The sequence below is a fragment of the Symphodus melops genome (genome assembly GCF_947650265.1).
Source record: "Symphodus melops genome assembly, chromosome: 23".
Taxonomy (NCBI): Eukaryota; Metazoa; Chordata; class Actinopteri; order Labriformes; family Labridae; genus Symphodus; species Symphodus melops.
In genome coordinates this window covers 5017317-5039438 of record NC_136713.1, presented here as the reverse complement: position 1 = coordinate 5039438, position 22122 = coordinate 5017317, and the positions used below count along the sequence as shown (strand labels likewise).

Genomic DNA, 22122 nt, shown 5'->3' with positions numbered 1-22122 from the left:
TCAGTTTTAATTATAGATGAGTGCACTGAAGTTCATCTTTATTTAACCAAGAAAGATTTGACAAGTTGTAGATTTAAACAGCTTTATTTAGAAAAAGCATTAAAGGCACATCCTCTCTCATCAGAGAGTCTTCTTTTAACCAAACACCATGGGATTGATCTCAGACAAACATCTCCTTGCCGTAACACAGGAGCTTATTAGTGGTCTACATATAAACACTTCAAATGAACCCGTTACATGAGAGAGAGCTTTACACTGTCCCTAATACTCCTCCCCCTCCTCGTCCTCTTCAAAGGAGTCGACTCCGACCTCCTCGTAGTCCTTCTCCAGAGCGGCCATGTCCTCTCTGGCCTCGGAGAACTCGCCCTCCTCCATCCCCTCCCCGACGTACCAGTGGACGAAGGCCCTCTTGGCGTACATGAGGTCAAACTTGTGGTCGAGTCGAGCCCAGGCCTCGGCGATGGCGGTGGTGTTGCTCAGCATGCACACGGCCCTCTGCACCTTGGCCAGGTCTCCTCCAGGAACCACAGTGGGGGGCTGGTAGTTGATGCCCACCTTGAAGCCTGTGGGACACCAGTCCACAAACTGGATGCTCCGCTTGGTTTTGATGTTACAGATAGCAGAGTTGACATCTTTGGGAACAACGTCACCACGGTACAGCAGGCAGCACGCCATGTACTTTCCATGACGTGGGTCACATTTCACCATCTGATTGGCGGGCTCGAAGCACGAGTTGGTAATATCTGCAACGGTGAGCTGCTCGTGGTAAGCTTTCTCTGCAGAGATTACTGGAGCGTACGTGGCCAACGGGAAGTGAATTCTTGGGTAAGGCACCAAGTTGGTCTGGAACTCTGTCAAGTCAACATTCAAGGCGCCGTCGAAGCGCAAAGAAGCTGTGATTGAAGAGACAATCTGACTTATGAGGCGGTTCAAGTTGGTGTACGACGGGCGCTCGATGTCCAGGTTCCGGCGGCAGATGTCGTAGATGGCCTCATTGTCCACCATGAAGGCACAGTCGGAGTGCTCTAAGGTGGTGTGGGTGGTCAGGATGGAGTTGTACGGTTCAACTACAGCTGTGGACACCTGAGGAGCTGGATAGATGGCAAACTCTAGTTTGGATTTCTTGCCAAAGTCGACAGAGAGGCGCTCCATGAGTAGGGAGGTGAAGCCAGAGCCGGTTCCTCCTCCGAAGGAGTGAAAGACGAGGAAACCTTGGAGCCCGGTGCACTGGTCAGACTGGAAAAGAAACACAGAATCTACCCTTATTAATTGGGGTCAATTTTGTTCGCTTGTCACCAAATCACTGAAATTCCACATCAGCAGTTTATAACGTCTTAAAGGTTGGACTATTGTGAATTTTGACTTAAAGAGAAAAAAAAAGGCTGAAGATTCGTACCAGTTTGCGGGTCCTGTCGAGCACAGAGTCGATGTGCTCCTTCCCGACGGTGTAGTGACCACGGGCGTAGTTGTTGGCGGCGTCCTCCTTTCCTGAGATCAGCTGCTCAGGGTGGAAGAGCTGGCGGTATGTGCCTGTACGAACCTCATCTAAAAAGAACGTACAGAAAAAGGATGAGGAAATATGAAACAATTTCAATTATGAAACAATTTCAATTATAACAAGGTTTTAGAGCTTGGATACAATTTGTCAAGTTATATAGATTGTGCATTTAAATCCTATCCTTTTCTGTTTTTGCCCTGAAGTAAACCCTCTTTGACTCACCGATAACAGTAGGTTCCAGGTCGACAAAGATGGCTCTTGGGACGTACTTCCCGGTACCGGTCTCACTGAAGAAGGTGGTGAAGGAGTCGTCGTAGCCAGTGGAAGGCTTGCTGGGCATTTGACCGTCTGGCTCGATGCCGTGCTCCAGGCAGTAGAGCTCCCAGCATGTGTTGCCCATCTGGACCCCCGCCTGGCCGACATGGATGGAGATGCACTCACGCTGTGGAGGAGACAGGAGAGGTTCTGTTTAAGTTTATTCTTCACCTCTCTTTCCTGAAATGACCTGTACATGCAATCACAGCGTTTGTGCTCTAAACTTGTCTTAACCTGAAGAAAATTTCTGCTGCCAGTTTATGAGCCCTTTTGAAATATTTGCAACAGAATCCAAGTTCTCTGCAGACTTTGCATAAAACTGTTAAGACTTCAAAGTATGGTGCAACAAATCTAATCAGCAGTCAGCGATGTGAATACGCAAGCAGAAGTGATTAACAGCAACATGTCAAAGTCTCTGTAGGGGCCAAAGTGCTCCCACACCCTGCTGAAGTATGTCTATGCCTTGTAAAGATGTGGGTGTGGAAGGAGGGAGGAGTTTGAGGGGGGCAGTGGGACCAACAAGTTTGGTCTCATTTATTCTGGAAATTTGGTCTGAGGGAGTTAAAATGCAACAACTTCTGCTCAATTCAGCCCCGTTTAAAAGAAGCTTAAAAATGCAAATGTGACAAATTGAATTTTTAAATTGCCCTCTGGTGACAAACAGCGTAAAAGGAAACCCCTCATGATGTGCTAACGTGGGTGTTTGCTTTATTGCTGTAGTAAGTCTGTCAACAAGAAGCCAGCTGTTTCTGCTAACATTAGACAAACATGTCAAGAAATTACAAATTGCAATTGTCCGTCTGTAAGAAGTCTTTCATACCTGCCAAGGCAATGTTTGAATGAACTCAACCCCTGTATGTATGTGAAGTAAATAACGTCTTCTATGAGGTTACTTTATGGCAGCTGTAGCACACCAGGTCCTTTGACCTAATTTCTAAAGGGAACACACAAGCCACTGTAAACTTCATGTTGTGAAACCCTTGAGTCGTCCCTCTTAGAGCCTAAAGCTGAACCTGAAGACATCCCGACAGGGCAGCTCGCCATGTTTTTCCAATGTGGACTCTTTAGAAAAACAAACAGACAGCTTTCAGTCGTGCACAGCAAAACAAGTCAAGCATCTGAGAGGATCTCTGGCTCTGATCAGCTACATCAGAATTAAAGTTTTATCAGGAACGATCTTACAGGAAGTAGATTTTAAGTTTTTGACCTCCTTCCTATAAACAAAGCCTCACATGTTGAAGAGTTTTATCTGATTTTCTTACAGTGATAAATATTTCAGTTTTTTTAAACGAGTGACAAATTTCAATTAGAATAAAATACAGTATATTAAAAAAAGTTTAAATTTGTTTCCCTATTTGAGGGCATGATGACAACTTCATTAATCCTGTTAAGGGAAAATAATTTGGACCAACCAAAATTTTAAATTTAAAAAAAGTTAAACAGTGACAAACAAATGACATAATGTTGAATTAAACTAAATAAATTCAACATTTGAAATAATTAGCACAAAGTAACTGATAAATTGGTCAAATGAAGTTTGAGTTATTAAAATGGCTTGATGCACGAGCCCACTTAAAGCCTACAAATCTCCAAACAGAACTACAAATGAACTGTTCACTTGTATGAACCACCACAGACAGTCGATAGTTTATATTTATATAGTTTTCATTCTAGGCTTTGGCTTGTTTTGAATTTGGATCCCTTTGCCTCCCCTCCCCCCTAAAAAAGCTTGCGATAGGACGAGGAGGGGGGGGGGGGGGGTGCTGTCTGACACCATGACAGGGGAGTTGCCAAGTATGGCGATGGCAGCCAGCTCAGCAGCTGGCTATTTTGAGGGAAGCTCAATCATAAAGAGACAGTCAGATAAACTAACCCAGTGATTTGGGAGAGATGAACAGGGGAGGTTGCAAAATGCATTTCAAAAACACTACATTTCATACTTCCCTCATCCTTGTAAGAATATGTACAAACGGGTAGTTCAACAATCCTTAAAATCGAAGTTTGCACATGAACAATGGAGGAGTCTGATGTTCTTATAATAACAATACAAATGCACACAGACATCCCCTGTAGGAGTCTTTAGAATTGTTATAATGCTTGTGTTAGGATAGACTGTGTGTGCCTTGATGTGCACAGTTATTATATAAAGTGTGGACCCCCACTGAACTGCAGCCTGAGCCTCTGCGCCCACGCACAGACTGCACCCATCACCTCGGGGCGCTTCTCACCAGTGCTTGTTGCTAGGTTACAAAAGTGTACTTGCGTTTCCCTCAGTATAATGATCCGTAAGTGTGTTTAACATAGATCAGTGTGCTTCATAGTTGCTTTTATTCAAGGAACTCTAACCCTGCAGATACGCAAGCAGTATGAGGGTTTCCTGTCCAGGATCGTTGACAATGCTGAAATTATAAGCCCCGCCCCTTCTTACATTTGAGGTTAGTGAGGTAGGAGTGGCATTGATGCACGCCGCGTTATTCCAAAAGTTGAACTATTTCCAACTGTGTGCGGACTGCGACAAAAAACAGCTGACGCAAAGGGGGGCCTCCGCGCGCGTAACTACAATGGCATTGTGTTGGAAAAAAAAGTGCTGCCAGCTCAAAAACTGTCTGTGGACCGACGCCCCCAAAGAAAACACACTGCTTACTTTGCAAGGTATAGTATGTGATGTGTCAGTCTATATTTCACGCTGGTTTTGAGCCATATATCTTCGACATCTGTTGTAAAAAAAAAAAAAAAAAAAAGCCGAAGTGGAGCTCTGGTGCCAAAACCGGTTACAACACGCCACATCCGCTTGTATTTGCATAGACATGGGGCCATTGAAATCAAGTCTAGGGCGGTAACGTGCGGTTGGGCCACTATGATACATCCATGCGGAAAGCCCAGTTATCATTCACTTCCTGTATCTTGTCCTTAAACTGCGTCACAACTGGTGTTTGAGAACTTAAAAAGACAAGAGGGGTATTGTGCGTAAATCTCAGGCTTAATAATAACCCGCAGAAAAGATCACGATTTAGAATTAACATTAAATTGCCTGATTAAACAGATCCCCAAGGCAGACACCAAAATGCAACATTAATGCGACACATTTCATTTTTTCAATGTGGGAAAGCAACTCCGAGGACAGGAAGAACCCACCCCCAACCCCCCTTATGTTGCATACTTAATAGCCCAACAGGATGAACCAGCTATGTGGAAAAACAAACTTTTCCTCATAGATACACTACTCTGATTCACTACTGCCTTTCCAAGATGGCCTGCAAACATTACAAAACGTCCTCTGTTTGCAAAAGATAAAGTCAAAAGGGAAAAGGTCAGCGTCCTGAACTCCAGAGAATGAACTTCAGACTCTTTAGCTCTTACAAATGTTAATCCCAAGCTTACAGTCATGCGCCTGCCATCACAAAATATGCATGTGAGCTGCCTTTTGTGCGGATTTTTTTTTATTTTTCAGCACGTGGTGCGTCTCTTTTATGCGTTAATCTCTCAGTCTGACACCAGGGCTATGCAGCAGCTTATCAGCACAATGGTACGCAGCCGAAATAGAAATGTAAAAATGCACAAGCGGCCTCTGAAAGCCACATCAGCATTACCAAAAGCAGCCACACAAACAGGCAGCAATGGCCTCCAGTGCCCATATGGAAACTGTTAACCTATACTGAAGGCAGAGCCACATGTCTGGTAGTATGTTTCCACTGATTTACTTAATGTTTTAAATGGATAAATGAGATTTACGCGACGCAGCAAGGCCCTAAAGTTACTTAAGAAGCTGCCATGGCTCTATTACAGTAGAAATATTAATAAAAACTTTTATTTTTCAAAACAATTTGGAGGGAAACTAACAGGAAATCCACAATTACCGGTATTACACAAGACTAGAAAAGTCACATAAACACTTAAAAGTAGCACCTACAATAATCAACAAAGTATCCATGTGTATCTCTGTGAAGAAGCATCATTAAGTGCGTTAACTCACCATGATGCTGTTCTGATTTGTCTTTTCTTGAAGAAAGAAGGAGAAGAAGATTCAGGTCTCACAGTGCACCTATAATGAGAGCCCTGTGAGTGGAGTCCTGTCAGCGTGTGACGCACTCCTCTTTATAGCCTCTGGAGGAGGAGGATAAGGAGGAGCCTGCAGTGAGTGATATTGCTTCCTGTTTGACCTCTTCAGAGTAAAAGCAACATCCCGAGGTTCTCACATGATCCTGAAGTGACATCCCAGAGGTGGAGAGTGAGTCCAATACCCTTGAACTCTTTTCATCAGTTAGACCTTTAACTCCAATAATTCTTATTTTAAAATCTCAATAAACGCTTATTCCATCTGACACCGACAGACAAAATTAGGCCAGCAAGAATTGTTTTACCTTTTTAATGTCTCCTATGTTAGAAATAACAATTTCTATGTGATAATTCATCCAAGTTGTATTTGCTGCATCGTCCTTTTATAACCCTGTACTTCTTTTTTTATCCTAAATTATACTTTGACCTGCGCACAAATGGTATGTTTGGTTTCTACTTGCTCTTCACTTCCCACCTGAGATAGTTGATGTGGTTTAGAAGTATTTTAAAACTTCATCTATTACTTCTAATTTCTCATCTTGTTTATTCTTGCTGTATGAGTTTGCAAAAATACTCGTGACCTTTAGTCAAACTAACACGTTGACTCAAAGCTCAGCCCATAAACCTCTCCACACATGAAGCAGGGTGTTACCCTTTTTTTAAGCATTTACAATGTGGTATCATAAAGAGCAGTCACACTTTTAAAATACAAACTACGGAAGCCCTAAATGGACACACTGACATACATTTTATTTCTCTCCGTTTTCCTGATAGTGGATCTTTGTTCTCTCGAGATCTTGACTATTTTATCCTGTTGTCTTGGGATTACACTGCAGGTTTCCTGTGATAACGACAATAGTACAATAATGTACAAGAGTGCAATAAAATCTGTGAATGAAGGTGTGTTCTCTAATAAGGTATAAACGAACAAGTATCTACCTAAAAAAAAGGCCACATTGAACAATATGTACATATTTATTCAACTAGTTGTGGTGTTGTTTACAGCTTTAACTGTAAGTGTCATTATAAATAATGCATCTTCATAAACTTGTAGATGTTTTCATGGGGTCGGTCATTGATATATAATCATTTATTACTTTTATTTTTATACTGTATGATTCATCCAGCAGATAACTGCCGACATTTCTTCAGTGATTGTATTTGATGCAATACACTTTAAAGCCACTAGATGGAGTCCTCACCATGTTTATTTTGCACCCAGCACAAGAAGTCACAGGAACATGCTAGTTAAAATGCACAGTGTAAAAAAAATAAATACAACATTTTTGGCAAAAGAACTAATCAAAAATCACTCCCACTGCTTTGTATTGAATAAGTGGAAGATTAAAACAAACTCACAGCTGGATGCTTGTAAGTGTATCGTCCTATTATTGCCATCATTTAGAAAATGTTCCTCGTTTGTGCCGAGCTTTCTTGATATAACTTTCTGTGCTTCACAATTGAATTTTCTGCAGTTTGTGTCATGCATAAAGCTACATTGGCTGTGTTGTAGTCCTATTAATGTTTGCTTATGCTTAAATATTATTCTAATAGCGTCAAGCTTAAGAATAACCTCTTTTTGTTTGTCCTTTTCTCTTATAGATTTGTACAGGAGCATTAAGAGGGAGGTTTGCAGCAACACATGAGATGATATTTTATGACAGAAGGTTCAAGGGAAGAGAGACAGATTCTGCCTCTTAAATTCACTTTTCAGCTCACTTATCTCACTTTGTGAACTCCACCTGTCCATCACTCTTTACAGGAATGCAGAGCTGATCCAGAAAGGCTTCAGAGGCTGGAGCTCATCACTGCAGGTCTTCAGCTCTGAATGTAAACGTCCTCATAATCCTCAGACAGACCCTCCAGTCCTCCCGGAGCACATCGCTTCATCCCTCGAACACCTCATTCCTCTTCAAACAATCCCGTAAGCATCTTTTTCTTTTCGGATAGTGGAGATATTTTTTACGATAAGCGGATAATGGAGATCTTTTTCAAGTCTTGTGTTTTGTCCTCCCAACCCCTCGGGGGTCCACAGATTACTTTTCTTTTACATCTTCCTCAGCAGTGAGGCTGTAAACTGTTTCTGTCCCTCACTTCTCCTCGCAGTGTGAGAGCTCTTCTTTGTCATATTGTTATAAACTCACACATATAAATAGTATTCGGGGCAAAGGATTTAAAAAAATCATGTCGGGGGGGGGGGATAGAAAAATGAAATATCTTTTGTGTAAAATTCAAGATAAACAATGATATAAAACTGTGGACCCACATGAAAACATGAAAAATAAAATAAATAAACAACAGATTAGGCCACCGGACACATAGATTATTCAGTTACCGTGTTGTCACGATTTTAATTGATATGTGCAATCTAATTTTGACAACCTCAGAGCAGACACAAGTAAATCCCTTTAGCACAGTAAAATCATCTCCCTGTTAATAAGTGAGCTCTGGTTTGGGGGTTAAAATTTCAAGTGGGATATTTCACATTCTTAATGCATCATCTGGGATTCTCAGTTTCTTCAGTTTGTTTCCTGTCCTTTTTTTAGGAGGCAAATTAATCACCCAATCCACTCATTCAAGGGTTTTGTTGACTGCTGGCTGTCAGCAGAAATGCAAATTTCCGTAACAGGCTCCCTGAAGGATTCTCCCTGCAGAAACAAGAGACTTTAATCTCCTTCCATAAATGTCTGTTGTTGCAATGACGTGGGGATTTAGTTGTTAAGGGGACCCTTCATTGTGATCAAATACTAATCTGTTTTAATATAAAATCCACTTGTTAGCTTTCCTAAACAAATAAAGCTCTATGAAAAGCCTCAGCGCCAATTAAGAAGCAGACATGTTGGTGAGCAGCCGGTATGACTTGAATCTAAAAAAAATCCTCGTGTGATACATATCGAACCGTAAATTGAGTGTATGGTCACATAGGTCATCTGGTCGAAACATTGTGATTCAGAGAAACCTTTTTTGTGTCATTTGAGCGAAAGCGCCTGCACTCCTTCTTTTCTCAACATCTTAACTGGAGACAATACTCTGATATCAGCCACAGGAATAAGATCATCTCAGTGGAGGAATATGAAGGTGTTGTCCATTTTAATCCCACATTGGATATATTTGAGATTAATTTTTGAGAACACATGTTTGGGTGTTGACGATGGAACAGTTTTAATTCACTGGCAGTGAAAAACAATATAGATTGAGACAATTCAAGTGAACCACGTGGAGAAGAGACGACAAACAAAGGGTTCACATAAACAGCCCAATCAAATGCCAAATATCTGTCTCATCTTCACTAATCTGTTATAATCTGTATTGGATTACATGTTGAAAGTGAACGGGGGTCCCTGCCTGTAAATCCGTCTTGATGCCGGCGGTCTCTGTGCTGGCCGTGATAAGGGGTTAAGCTGTATTGAAGCTGGATGGATGCAGAGATCAAAGTCGGCGGTCAGAGCCGCTCACCAGTCGTGCTCTTGAGATAAAAATACCTGATGCTCCTGTGCCGTCTCGACCTGCCGGAGGGCTTCAGGTGGCGTCACCCCTCCGACCCCCCACCCCCACACACACGCACATATAAACACACACACACACACACACACACACACACACAAAAACAGTTTCTGCAGCTTCTGAACCCAGAAGGTAGATTTTTAAGCTTTTTAAGAGATAATCAAAATTTACGATACTTGGATTCTTTTTGAGGCCACGTTTTTTTACAGTGATACCATCTCTGATCAATCATATTGAAAAACTATACATCAGAAGTAATCTATTTGACCTAAACCTTCTGATGTTCATGATTCGAGATGTGCTGCCTTGTTGAAATAAAAGATGCTGCTTTGACCACAGGGGGCGCCAATGCTCGCTCTCTCTCTCTGCCTGTCAATCACCATCTTCATCAGAATAAATTGGACTTTTATCCAATACTGCTATTGATTAATTTCAATCTCTTCCTGCTATGCCAAAGCATTGAACAGCCTTCAATATTGATCTGCAGGCCTATTAAAACCTCCATGGGAAAATCATCTCATTTTTTTGTTTTTAAAAGACCTTTTCCAACCCATAAAATCAATCATCTTCCCGTATAGATGAAAACACATGTTGCATTGATTGGAGACAAGAATGAGGCCGGTACCAATCAGCTTGGATGATTTGAAATGATTTAATTTCTCCCTGGAGATCTGATTATGATTCATTAGATATTTTACACATAAAGATTTGGTTGTTACCTCGAGACGGTGGTTTTTAAGGACAAAAAGCCCAAAAAAATGTAAACAAACTGACAGACATGAGGATGCCATGTGAGGATGTCGACCCAGAGGTCAAAGATTTTATTTATGGGACTTGTATTTTTAGAAAAAGCGGCAGTAATCTGACTTTCTTTAATGCCACATATAACCAACGGGCTGCAGAAATGTCAGGCAGCCAGGGGCCATAAACACACTCACAAACACCCCCCCACAAACACACACACACACGTTACACCCATATCTTCATGTCTCATAGAATAATGTATTAGAATTTCTCAGCTGCATGCCACAATCCAAATATGAAGCTTTAATGGAATTGAAAAATCACAGCATGTGGATTATGCATCTGGATCTTTTGAGTATTTGTCCAATCAAATCTGTATAAATGTGACAAAATGACTTGTTGTAAAACGAATTTAATCTCTAAGGTTTGGCTGATATTTTAAAGACACGAGAAGATGAAATGAAAAAGAGAAATACAGCAGCAGTAGCGTTTATGTATTTATTAAAACATGGACAATGACAATTAACTTTCACCTACAACATCAATATCCCAAATATGAGTCTATAATATTAATTACTATTGGACAATTTTTTTTATTTTTTATGAAAGGGACACACTGGTATCAAAACTCTACACAGGCTGAGAAGAACAAAATAATGAAGGAAGCTCTTTAGCTGCCAAATGTATAAAAATTAAATAAAGTAGGAATATTTTTTTATTTTTTAAGAAAACATGATTCAACAGCTGAAATTTAAACGTGAATTTGTTTTAAATGCAGTGCACAGATGTCACTGTGCCGAATGACTTGATGATGAAAAAAAAAAACCTGTCCCCTTGTGATTTCTCTCTTGTCTCTAAAATGGCAACGTGTCGAGGAATAACTTATCTATTATTGCAGGCGGCGGCACCAGATCCTCCAGCTTCAGGTAGAAAATCCTCTGCAGGCCCTGGATGCACAGAGTGCGGAGCTCTCGCAGTTTTTCCAAAAGTCTGGACAAAGAGTTAGACCAGCAGTCTGAGCCTCCGTCCCTCTCCTTCAAACATTTAACGATGTTGTTCTGCAGCTCCTCCACCTTCTTTGGCTCCTTCAGTCCGTGCCGCTCTGATGGTGCGTTTGTCACATTTCAGCCACAGGTATGAGGGAATAAAAACAGCAAAAGAAAGATTGAAACTTTGAAAACAATAATCTGATAAAACTGACAGACGAGGACATAAAAACGTAATATGTTACAGTAAAACATTTACCCTTTTACTTTTTGTAAAGTCAAAAGGTTTTAAGTTTCTGTTCTTTGCTTTTTCACATTTATCCGTCACTTTGAGCTCACCAATTTGACTTTTTATTTACAACAATAATTAATGACTATTTAAACATTTATCATCATTATCAGTTAAACCTTCTCGAGGATTTATCACTGAACCCTCTTTATGACCTTTCACTGGTCATCAGTGAGGGGATTGTGGAATTCTTTGTGCTTATTTTTAATGCTTGAAGCTGCTGCAGAGGGTCAAGACTGTTAGACTGTTAGAAAAAAAGCGAGCTGATCATTTTACTTTGGCATGTACAGTACATGACAAAATCAGCTATGACATAAGATGTATTGCTTTGCACTAAAGCTTATTGAATAGTGCAAAGGTGTCACTCCAAACTCAATGTGTGGGTGCTTTTTCTAGTTAAAATTGAGTGATTCTAATATGATTATTATTATTATAATTTTACAGTCTTAACAGAAAGCACAGGGTTTAGTTCTGATGAGCAGAAAAGGTTATTTTTCAAATTAATTGATGTCTTCCTGCATAATTTGATAATTAGCACAGAACGACAAATATTTAAGGTTCTGCTTTTTTTTTCTCAAGGTCAGTTATGTTTTTTGTATCTATACATGCGGGATCATTTCATTCTCTGCATCCTTGGGCTGATACACTTGAGTGCTGCACGAGTAGCTTATTAGGCAGAATCTTTTGAGAATCTCACCCGTGACCAGAGCGAGCGTGCACACGCAGGAGAAGGTGGACACATCTAGGTTCATCCTCTGCAGATTGGCGGAGAATTCCACAATACTGTCGATCCACTCCCCAAAGCCCCGCAGGCACTGGAGCCGGTGCCACACAGAGCCATCGCAGAAGATCAGCTTCCCTTCCTCTGGCTTGGATCTGAAATAGAATGACGTGCTACAAGTGTGAAAAAGAGAAACCTGTCTGAAAGCTTCTACATGCATCCAGATTCTGAATCAGTTTACCTGTATGAACACCTTAAGACAAAGAGCTCCAGAAAAGCTGAGTAGAAGAGGAGGTCTTGGTCGTGTTTTGGAAGAGACGTAAAGCCTGGGATCTTCTGAGCCCAACCCCGAATCACCTCCATCGATCTGGTAAGAAGGTCGTAAAACTGCCGCACGTGCTGAGCATCGTCTCCCAGAGGACTTGCTGGACTCTCCTTAAACTTTTGAAGGATCGCCATCAGAAAAAATGGAGAATAGAAATTTTCATTAGCCTCTCACATATCATTTTAAAGTAAAGGGTTGCACATATTTCTTACTTTTAAGTATTCCAGGAGAGAGGGCGGGGGGTTTGATTCCACATGTGCCCTGATGAGGGCGCTCAGGAGGGAGCTGACGGGTACAGAAGAGTCAGGGAGAGCTTTAGGTTTGGACGGCAGGCGACCTCTTCGACCTTTCAGACCATCAGTCCTCACAACTGCAGACAAACATGGGACTTTTTTTTAACTTCTTGTTTAAATTGTAGAAATATAATATGACAGTCAGGTCAATTCTCCATTTCTTTTTTTGTGCATTTTCAGATTTCCTACATCTCAATACTATTTAGCTTTATGACATTTGGACATGCAGGAGAGAAATCAGATTTTTCTCCACCAACTCCTCACATGTTTTTGTCTATAATCTGAACAAATTCTCTGCAAATTGTAAATCAGGAGAAATGACATACAAACACTTTGTGTGGCACAAGGCTTGGCTATCAATTAAATAGGAGTCAATGCTACTGAAATTTCAAATTTGACATAAAATATGTTTTTTAGGGATTACCTTCTTTGACCATTCCCACAGCGAGGCACTTCTGGAATCGACAGTATTGACACCGGTTCCTCCTGCGTTTGTCCACAGGGCAGCTTTTGGCGGCCAAACACACGTACTTGGCATTTTTCTGTACTGTTCGCTGCATATATAATGAAATGTGTTATATTTCACAAAGAACAAGGTTTCAATAAGGTCTGCTCATTAGACACTGACTTTAACCTGATGCATGTTACGAGGCAATGCTAAAAAGTACCTTTGAGTTAAATTAACTGAATTTTGAACAGTTTGATACTAAAAACCATGTTTGTTAAAAAAGCTAGTTAGGTCAAAGGAAACTTTGCAACACAAATATACCTCAGATACCTCAAATGTGTTTGTAAATTAATTTTTTAGTGGTCTCTTAGGGGATTCTGATTAAAATAGGGCAGTTAACCCCCCGAAAATCACAATAAGTTAGATAAATATTTTTGGACAGTTTGTTGCTGCATTTTAATTAGAGGACCTTTAAAGAGAATTCAAGAATAAAATTGGTCCCTTAACAACCAATTACATAGTGGACAACTGTTCCAAAATGTTCACTTTTTGTCGATTTTTTTTCCTTTGACACACCTTTGAGAGTCAGTCTAATCTGGTGGCATTTGGAAGCGTTTTCTTAGACTCTTGGGAAATTGTTCAACATGAAGGACCTTTTTTTTTACAACACGTTTTAAAGTAAAAAGCCTTAAATGAGCTTTTAAAAAATTAGCAGCAGCACTCCTGCTCCTGTGGGCCATCTGAGGCAGCATAAGGCATTCAACAAGGCGGACAGGGCAGTCTGGGTAAATACAGGGTCGTGGTCATTCGTAATTTGGAGATATGCCCCTTGGGAATCTCCTTCAGAGAGAAGAAGAGGAGGGTTTTTATTCAGGGCACGTTGGCGGCCATTTTCATACAGGACATTTTGCCCTAAAACCCTCAAGAGTCAAGATATCAAGACGTGCATGAGGAGAAAAATGACCAATTTAGCAGGCTAGTCATGGGTCTCAGGGGGATTCTTACAAGATAGCTTACTACTTCAGTTAACGTTTTAGAAGAAGACAGTGTGGCAATGAAGGTTTTTGAGGATGAAAATGAATTACAGGTTTTTCAAGTTCTCATGACAGCATCATGAGATTTTGTTTTCCAAATTTCAGAAGTTTGACATATACTTCTTTCCTTTTTAAAAAAAAAAAAAAAGTAAAATGTTCAGGATTGTAAAGACATTTTCTACATCTGCCTGAAAATATCCATGTAAAAATGTAAGCTTTGTCCTGCTGCTTTAAAATTAGGTTGCACTGAAACGAACCTTAAAGAAGCCCTTGCAGCCCTCGCATGTGCGCACTCCATAGTGCTGGCACGCTGCGTTATCCCCGCACACCGCGCACAGCCCCTCCGTATTCAGAGATCCCCGGCCGGGAGCTAAAGAAGTCTGGTGGTAGTCCATAAAGTGGTGGCCATGTGCGAGCTGGAGAGGGTGAGGATACCCAACTCCGGGCTGCTTTCCCAAAACCCCGGAGCTGTCCAGCGGCTGGTGAGCCCCGGCTGTTTCCAAGCTCATGGACACGTGGAGAGAGCCGTCAAATTTGACGTGGTGTGCGCTGTGTGGCGCGTGTTTAAGGGAAAAAAGGGAGAATCTGGAGAGAGCATTTTTCCTGTGAGCCGCAGCTAAATAGTCCTGTCGAAAAGTGTACAGAGAGCCGGAGTCCTCCCATATGTGTGCTGTTGGAGTCTGGAAGTTGGAGGTGATATTGTGAGGTGATGGAGAGCGGTAGTAGTAAACAGAACCAGGCGAGGGAAGTATTTCGTCTGACTGGTGCTGATTCGGCTGATATCGCGGACAACCGTGCGCATCCTCCAACTTTACGCACGAAAGCTCCCCTTGCACCGGCACCTGGAAGAGACATGGAGGCTTCACGTCGTATCCAGAGCTGAAAGTGTCACCCAAAGAGCCAAAATTTGGCCCCGAAGTTGTAGCAGAGACTTCACTGTTCGTGAGATCCATGCTGAACTTGACAAACTCCGGAGTGAGAAAGTCGCAGCTGCGCTCTCCTCCGGCGTTCTGAGACGCCAGGCTGGCTCCTTGTGGAGAGGAGCCGCACTGGGTCTGGACGCACGGCATGGCCCCTATAACATGGTCGTAATTTAGTTTATTTTGTCAAGTGGACAAATAAGATATGAACATCTATTAAGCTTGATTTGAAATGTTTCTTTGTAATGTCTAAAAAACACATTTCTTAGAAAATGTCACTGAGTGAAAGATAGCTTCTACCTCAAAACAATGAACTTATAACAGCTCAATGGCACTTTTTTATTTTGCAGAGTAAATTCCATGGCTAATTACCTGTGGGCTTTAGTTTTGTTATTTTCCAAAGGATGTTTATGCCCGTTAGAAGTTTCCTAATATGAAACAAAAACATCAGGTATCACTTAAATGCTTGACAAAATTCTCAAAGATTTGGGGAGAAAAAGAGTAACAATCAAATACCTCAGAGCTCCATCCAGTGCAAGAGAACAGTGCAAAGTAATCCCATCTTTTGCAGATCTCTAAAGCTGTAGCTGCAGCCAAAAAATGTCCACTCGCTGTGTGGAGAGCAAAGGAAATCACTGCTCACTTCTCCCACTCTTTGGTTTTCACACTGGCTGCCAGTGACACCGACAATGTGCTTTTGTTTACGCGGTGCGCACCTCTCTGCCAAACCCTATTACGCACAAGACCCAAAGGGGCGGGGTGGTGTGTGTGGGGGTCATTGACTGCTGTTGGCACAGACAGTGGATCATGTAATGTGGAAATAATGCTTATAGCCCACTTTCTTAGAGCGCATCTAAGGGCTCGAGTTGCATTTTTTATAACTTAAAGTTGGGGCAGCGACATCAAGTAGATTTCTCTCAGCTCTCTCAGATCATGTTCAACAGCTGGTCTTTAATCTGTTGAACACAGATTAAAGAGTAGGATTTAACAGTTTAAAACACATGTAAGTGTAAGAACTATATCCAGAATCAGCAAAATACGTCATATGTTAAAGGATTTCTTATTTTTTTTACATGCCTACTGTCCTGAAAGACAGAGAAAACGACAGATGGTGTGACTTCTCCCTCTTTATTATTATCCTCAGAGAGCGGAGGATGAAAGGGAGACCACTGTTGCGCAATATCACCCTCCCTTTACGTCAACAACATGGCCCCGCCTTTGCTTTAACGCCATTGGACGAGCTTGCTCGAGCACTGCGCTCCGATTGGCTGTCCCGCTGCGTCGCTCCTGAATGCTCAGCTTCCTGGTTGTAGCTGTCAAACCCAGGCCACGGTTTTAGATAACAACCGATGTCCTCAGTCGCCGCACGGCATCGCCCCGAGCGAGTTTCACTCAGCCACAAAACAAGAAAGCCTGTAAGTGTAAACGCCTTATCTGTCGCAGAGTGTCTTGTGGACATTTTTTAACATTTCCCTTCTTTGTTGTTTTCCTGTTTTTGTTGGCCTCGAGCCAAAAAGCGGAGCAACATCTGCGATCCCATGACAACGAAGAAATAACCTCTTCTGTCTGCTTCTTACACCAAAGGACATGCTAAGCTAATGTGTTCAATTTATTTTATTTTAAACTGTAAAAAAGCAGGTTTTATTTTCCTTCAACCATATCCAGTTTCTTCCTGTGGAGGTGTAATTATAACTCGTCTTATTTTTATAACGTAAAGCGCTTAGTCGTGACTGTTAAGACCAAACTGAGCTCTGTAAGATTTCAGGGTTAGACAACGGCGACTTCCTCTTGTGTGGTAATGCTACAACGCAACAATGAAGCAATAATAAAATAAACTTTATGATGTACTACCACCTGCTGTTAATGAGGAAACCTGCTCTTGAGAATCCTTGTTATGATGTGAAAATACGTGGAGATTAAAACAGGCAAACAGTCAATGGGATCTTTCAACTATTAAAAAGAAAAAAGAAAATCCCCTTCACAGTGAGGAAGCCCCCACACATGCTGACTCATAATGAGTCTGATTTCATGTTGTAGTTCCTGTCAAACCTATGCTTTGTTTTATACCTGTGTTAGTCCAGGGGGTTCCGGTCACGACCCCCCAAAAATAAGGGGGGCAGAGTCTGGGGACCCCCAGTGTCCCAGGCAAATATTGTTACGCACAGCTGGCTATAAGCAGAATATAAAAAGGGTCTTTGTATAGACTTTAAAACATATACCTTAATAAAATAGTCCATCTTTATGTGCAAAGACTATACAACTTTAAATGTTCATCAGATTTTTTGGGCCCCTCTATTATGGGGGTGTGACCCCCCCAGAGGGGTTCAGCACCTCTGCTCAGTGTCTCCATGTGGTTAATGCAGCATACCGTGCGTCCTTGACTGGAAATCAGGCTTTTTGTTAATCAACCTGGAGTCTGTTGCAAAACTGAAGGAACTGGCGTCGTGAAATGTTTTTCAATCTAAAGTGAAAGAAGCAGATTCTAGAGGATGCCTGGTTGTACAACTGACTCCCAGAAAATTCTTTGTTAGACTCATTTGTTTGTGAATTGTTTCCCTTTGTGTGTCTGTCTGTAACACATACAAGCATTATTCCGTGTCTCTTGGACAGATGTTGTCGTTGATATTATTTTTTTGTGTGTCCTGTTGCTTTTTATTCTTATTTTTGATCAACAAAAATAATGTAGACCTGTCCTTATGTGTCAAAATGTATGGCTACTCCAGGTTAGTAATTGGGAGGGACTGGGCCGTGAATTGGGATGGGCTGTTATTTCAGGTTTAATGGTACGTCCACGTTGGTTTTTGTGGTTCAGCGGGTGAAGCACCAAACAAAAAGTCCCAGTCGTAATTGTTGCCTCAGGCTAATTATTGTGATGTTTGGCTTTCACAGTCTGAGGTGTGAGATCCTGTAGTATGTTACAGAGTAGGTTTTGATTATTTAATTCGGTGTTATGAATGCCAACATGCTAAGTAGGTTAACTTATGTTCTGATGCTGGAACTTATTTGACTGTATCACCGAATAGTTTCAGTCAATCACTTTGAGAAGGAGGAGTCAGCCAACCTCTGAACATATATCTGCCTGTATTGGCTCATTGCAGAAATGTTGGTGTGTTTTGTCTATGGGGTTGCAGCCTTATTACATGTTAAGGTTTACTCTAAATCTACCATACATGTAATACAGTTTATCATGACAACAGGATATTTTATAAGGCCTTGACTTCCCTCTGTCTCACATGAATGCACTGATCACTGATAGGAAAGGTTTAAAGAAAGCCCAAGTTCAGCGTGAGGTCATTTAAGACACTAAGTTAAAATTGCAACTTTTGTGAGGAAGTCATGTGTTCGATTCAGTTTGACTTCACGGGCACTGGTGTCGTTTTTTTTCAGCCATTAAAGAATGAAAATTATTTATAAAAAAAAGCCAGTGATTCATTATCTCACGCAGTCGAACAGATCTATCTTCGTCTGTTTTAAAATCTTACATCAGTCATACTGTTAGCATCCTACACATGCAGTTTGGATAGTTCACTTTTAAGTTTCAGCTCTGTATAACAGGTTATACAAGGGCCTGGAGAACTTCTGTAATCAGTCAACTCACAATGCCGTCGGGCTGTTTTCAGGCAAATGCAGGTGCAAACACGTCAAAGATATAGCAATGTAAAAAAAATAAAAATGTGTTGTTGACCCGACAGCATACTACTTGTTATGATTCATTTGTCACACCATACTAGTTATTGACATTTGGGCCATCTGTAGCTGAGTTTTATTAAAATGCATTAGAAGCTGCTCCAGTGTGAGAAACCTTTATTCTAAACTCAAAATACTTGATTTGAGCTTCTCCTGGTGGGAATGAGGCCCTGCTGCTGTCATGCTCTGCTCATTAGGTGTTTATGAAAATGTGGTTAACTCCAGATATTCTTCTTCATTTAATCATCCTTTTATGAAGAGGTTTCAAACATGCAAACTTACACAGTGCGACCAGAATCACGGAAACAAAAGTGTTGCAGAAAAAACACAGATTTTATTTTGTAATTGAAAGGACTGGTGAGAGTCATTATTCCTGCTCCTCTGATTATCTATTTTTCTGTTTTATGTGATCGCAAGGTTAATATTTATAATCAGAATTTTCAACTAATCCATTCATTCCTAACGTAAGTGGTGTATTCATCGACGATGAAGAGGATTGTGAGATGCAGCTCAAGATTATAAAACACCACAGTTTTCCTGTGGTTCATTTACAACACATGACAAACGTGTTCAACTTTTCTCCCCCCGTCTGTTTCAGCCTGACTTTTTGGACCATCCCACATGCCTTAGTCTCTATCCTGCTCCCTCCCTCTCTTACCCACGCATGCTTCCTTCACATGATCACCTGTCATTTCAGAAGTCTTATAACCCCTGCTGCGTCTTCTCACTGCACTTTACTCTTTTTGTTCTGCAGGGCCAACGATGGCGTTCAGGAAGGCTCTGAAACGAACAGCGATCATAGGTGGCGGGGCAGTGGCTACGGTTTTTGGCCTGTCGCAGCTCATCGAGTACAAAAAGACACAGGTAGGTTTGGTGGATTTCATGTTACCTGTTATTGCATTGCTTTTTTTGTTGCATGAGCTTAAGAACTTTATTTTTGCAGAGTTTGAAGGCAGATACGATATTTTAAAGCCTTCTTCTATTAAATATGTTGTTGTTGAAACTCCAAGGTTTTCCTCTATATGCTGTTTAGACTCTTTTCCAACCTGGACAGTTCAAAATCTTCATACAGACTCTTTCTCTGGCCTGAAAAGTCTTCTAGTCTGAGAGGGAGTGCCTGTATGGACATGCCTGCATACTGTACAGTCAATTCAGGAATGTGTTTATTTTTCATCTCCAAAGTGTGTTTACTTTTTTATTTTAAAGTATTCCTTCCCAGCTGGTGTACAAGATGCATCCTCCTCCTCCTGGCCCAGCGACATATATTTGTATAATAATTATAATGTAGGAATGAATACAGCTTGTTCTTTCGGAGGCGTGGCTGCTTTTGGAGCTCGTCAAAACATAAAGTAAATATGTAAGGTGTTGTGTCAGGGGAGTTAACTGAAAATTAATCTCAAGTCTGCTGTTGGCTAACGTAGCTGTGCATAAAGTCTGAAACGGTCGGCAGGCAGCCGAGTTCTCTCCAGGGCCTTTTTTTTGGGGGGTTCAAGCCGAGAAACAGTGCAGCCAACGTAAAGAAGGAAACTGGCTCTTAGCAAATTAAAAGCAACATGTTAAAGTGAGTAGGCAGATTTTGTTACTTTCAGATGCAGCCAAGTTAACAGTTTCCATCTAGTGGAAGCCTTTGTGCTAAGCTTAGCTACCTGTCTACGTCTTCACACTTTGCATGCAGACATGAGAGCATCTGAAAGTATTTCATCAGTGCATTCCTTTCATGTAGAGATTTTCATTTGTAGCTCGTTGGTAAATTAGTTCAAAGTTGTGCTGGTTACCATGGAAACACAGCTGAACATCTCTTCGCTCGCAGCCAAATTATAAATGTAGTAATTTCTCCCAGAAGAGGTTTACAAATACAGGCTTTAAACTGTTGCACCGCTGTCCTTGAAAGACGGTTCAAGTCTCGAAACGCGGCCACTGACCGTGCTCTTGAACATAAATAACTACGAGGTGTGACTTCATTTGAGATGGACAAGCAGCTGTGTGTTTCTCCCCTGACTTTTGACCTGACATAGAGCTATTTCAGGCCAGACTCACAGCTACATACCAGCCTTTATTTGACTGTACAACCTAATGTGAACTCTGTTTTGTGTCCACGCGATACCTCTGTTTGCCCACCTTCATCCTCTCAACCAAGCCTGGATTGGTAAGCAAGATGTCGACCCTGATGAATTATAATTATTATTTTTTTCACGATAGTTTGTAATCATGCATGCCTCTAATCCCAGTAATTGCACTGCTGATGACATGAACGTCAGTCTTGTCTCCTTTACAAGGGCATATGGCTTGGAGAAGTTATCAAGACAGCGGCCGATTGGCTATTAGCATGGGCTGCGCTGTGACTTAACTTGATTACAGGGGGCCACGCTGGTGCTTAATTCTCCGACGGTGTTTGTCAGTGTGCATCATCGAAAATAGACAATGATTATATCACCGTCTTTGTTTGTGGTCGTAGGCCTAAATCACAAACGCCTGCTTCTATTTGCAAGTCAAATGCCACGTTTGTTTCAAAGCAGCTTGATGCAATCATTTAGCTCCAACTGCTAACTGGAAATATGAATAAATATTTCATTAGAGGTGAAATCCCACCTCATCAAATCAGGGGGGAGCTGTGCTTGTCTTGTATTCGCTGTGCTTATGCCTTAAAAATTTGCTAATCAGACAATGAGCCACTGACTATGTGATTTAAGTTGTGTTTTTCTCTTCTTTTGCAAAGCTGAGCAGCATGATGCAGCACATAGTGACCCTCAGCCAGTCTTGCTTTGCTTCCATCAATTACATTTTTGTCTTCTTTTTTTTAGCAACACTCCAGGTGACAAAGAGACATCATAAGCACCATACATATCTGATGTATGCAGCCGAGTATGAGCTTAAGAAAACTATAATAAATGATACAAAAAAACATTTATATACATCTGTAAATATGTCTGTGGAAGTGACATTAAGGTATTGGTAAATATTTATAATATTGATCATAGAACTACACTGGTAAATAATCTTATTTTAAATGTAAAACAGGATGTTTTTTTCAACAAATATTTTGCAAACCTGCAGCTCAGTAATCATTTGTCTTTAGTTTGGCTACATTTGTTCAAGAGTAAAGTTTCCTGTTCAGCGCGTTTATTGATAGCAAACTTCAACAACAAAACAAAAGGTGTATTTAGGCGACGACAACTGAACTGCGTTCTCTTAAAAAAATAACCATCAAAACAACTTGTAGAAATCAGCAGAACATTTTTGGGTTGTGCTGAACTTGAACACTAAATCCAGAATATCTCCATGACAGGTGCAGAGATGATCAA

General features: G+C 41.2%; 3 protein-coding genes across 8 annotated transcripts in view; 1 reads left to right on the top strand and 2 right to left on the bottom strand.

Annotated features, from left to right (window-relative positions):
- Window positions 1–65: 65 nt before the first annotated feature.
- LOC306818329 (tubulin alpha chain-like) lies at window positions 66–5892 on the bottom strand. The gene is made up of 4 exons (XM_079335868.1): window positions 5787–5892; window positions 1721–1940; window positions 1397–1545; window positions 66–1236 (listed from the first exon to the last, which is right to left on the bottom strand). Exons 1-4 carry the CDS (start codon window positions 5787–5789, stop codon window positions 262–264), a joined length of 1347 nt encoding a protein of 448 aa, XP_079191994.1. The 5' UTR covers window positions 5790–5892; the 3' UTR covers window positions 66–261.
- gpd2 (glycerol-3-phosphate dehydrogenase 2 (mitochondrial)) overlaps window positions 5863–22122 on the top strand; it is a 29025-nt gene continuing 12765 nt past the window's right edge. For 2 of the 6 annotated variants that reach the window (XM_079335862.1, XM_079335860.1), the window contains exons 1-4: window positions 5951–6041; window positions 7632–7793; window positions 11016–11225; window positions 19575–19693. In XM_079335862.1, coding sequence (XP_079191988.1) covers window positions 11069–11225; window positions 19575–19693 — 276 coding nt within the window. In that variant the 5' untranslated portion in view covers window positions 5951–6041; window positions 7632–7793; window positions 11016–11068. The other 4 variants (XM_079335861.1, XM_079335863.1, XM_079335865.1 and 1 more) reach the window with 4 other exon arrangements.
- Window positions 11258–16140, bottom strand: LOC306818327 (nuclear receptor subfamily 4 group A member 2-like). The gene is made up of 6 exons (XM_079335866.1): window positions 15506–16140; window positions 14471–15288; window positions 13156–13285; window positions 12651–12808; window positions 12355–12554; window positions 11258–12268 (listed from the first exon to the last, which is right to left on the bottom strand). Exons 1-6 carry the CDS (start codon window positions 15579–15581, stop codon window positions 11992–11994), a joined length of 1659 nt encoding a protein of 552 aa, XP_079191992.1. The 5' UTR covers window positions 15582–16140; the 3' UTR covers window positions 11258–11991.

What these genes read in the sequence shown, in the direction of transcription:
- LOC306818327 (XM_079335866.1), bottom strand. Translation starts at nt 15,581, where the DNA reads ATGTTTTTGTTTCATATTAGGAAACTTCTAACGGGCATAAACATCCTT. An exon ending in GCTGCAAGGGCTTCTTTAAG is followed by an intron (nt 13,286 to 14,470) that starts GTTCGTTTCAGT and finishes TTATATATGCAG; the next exon opens with CGAACAGTACAGAAAAATGC. An exon ending in TGTGGGAATGGTCAAAGAAG is followed by an intron (nt 12,809 to 13,155) that starts GTAATCCCTAAA and finishes GTTTGTCTGCAG; the next exon opens with TTGTGAGGACTGATGGTCTG.
- LOC306818329 (XM_079335868.1), bottom strand. An exon ending in CCTGGAACCTACTGTTATCG is followed by an intron (nt 1,546 to 1,720) that starts GTGAGTCAAAGA and finishes CGTTCTTTTTAG; the next exon opens with ATGAGGTTCGTACAGGCACA. An exon ending in TCGACAGGACCCGCAAACTG is followed by an intron (nt 1,237 to 1,396) that starts GTACGAATCTTC and finishes TTTCTTTTCCAG; the next exon opens with TCTGACCAGTGCACCGGGCT.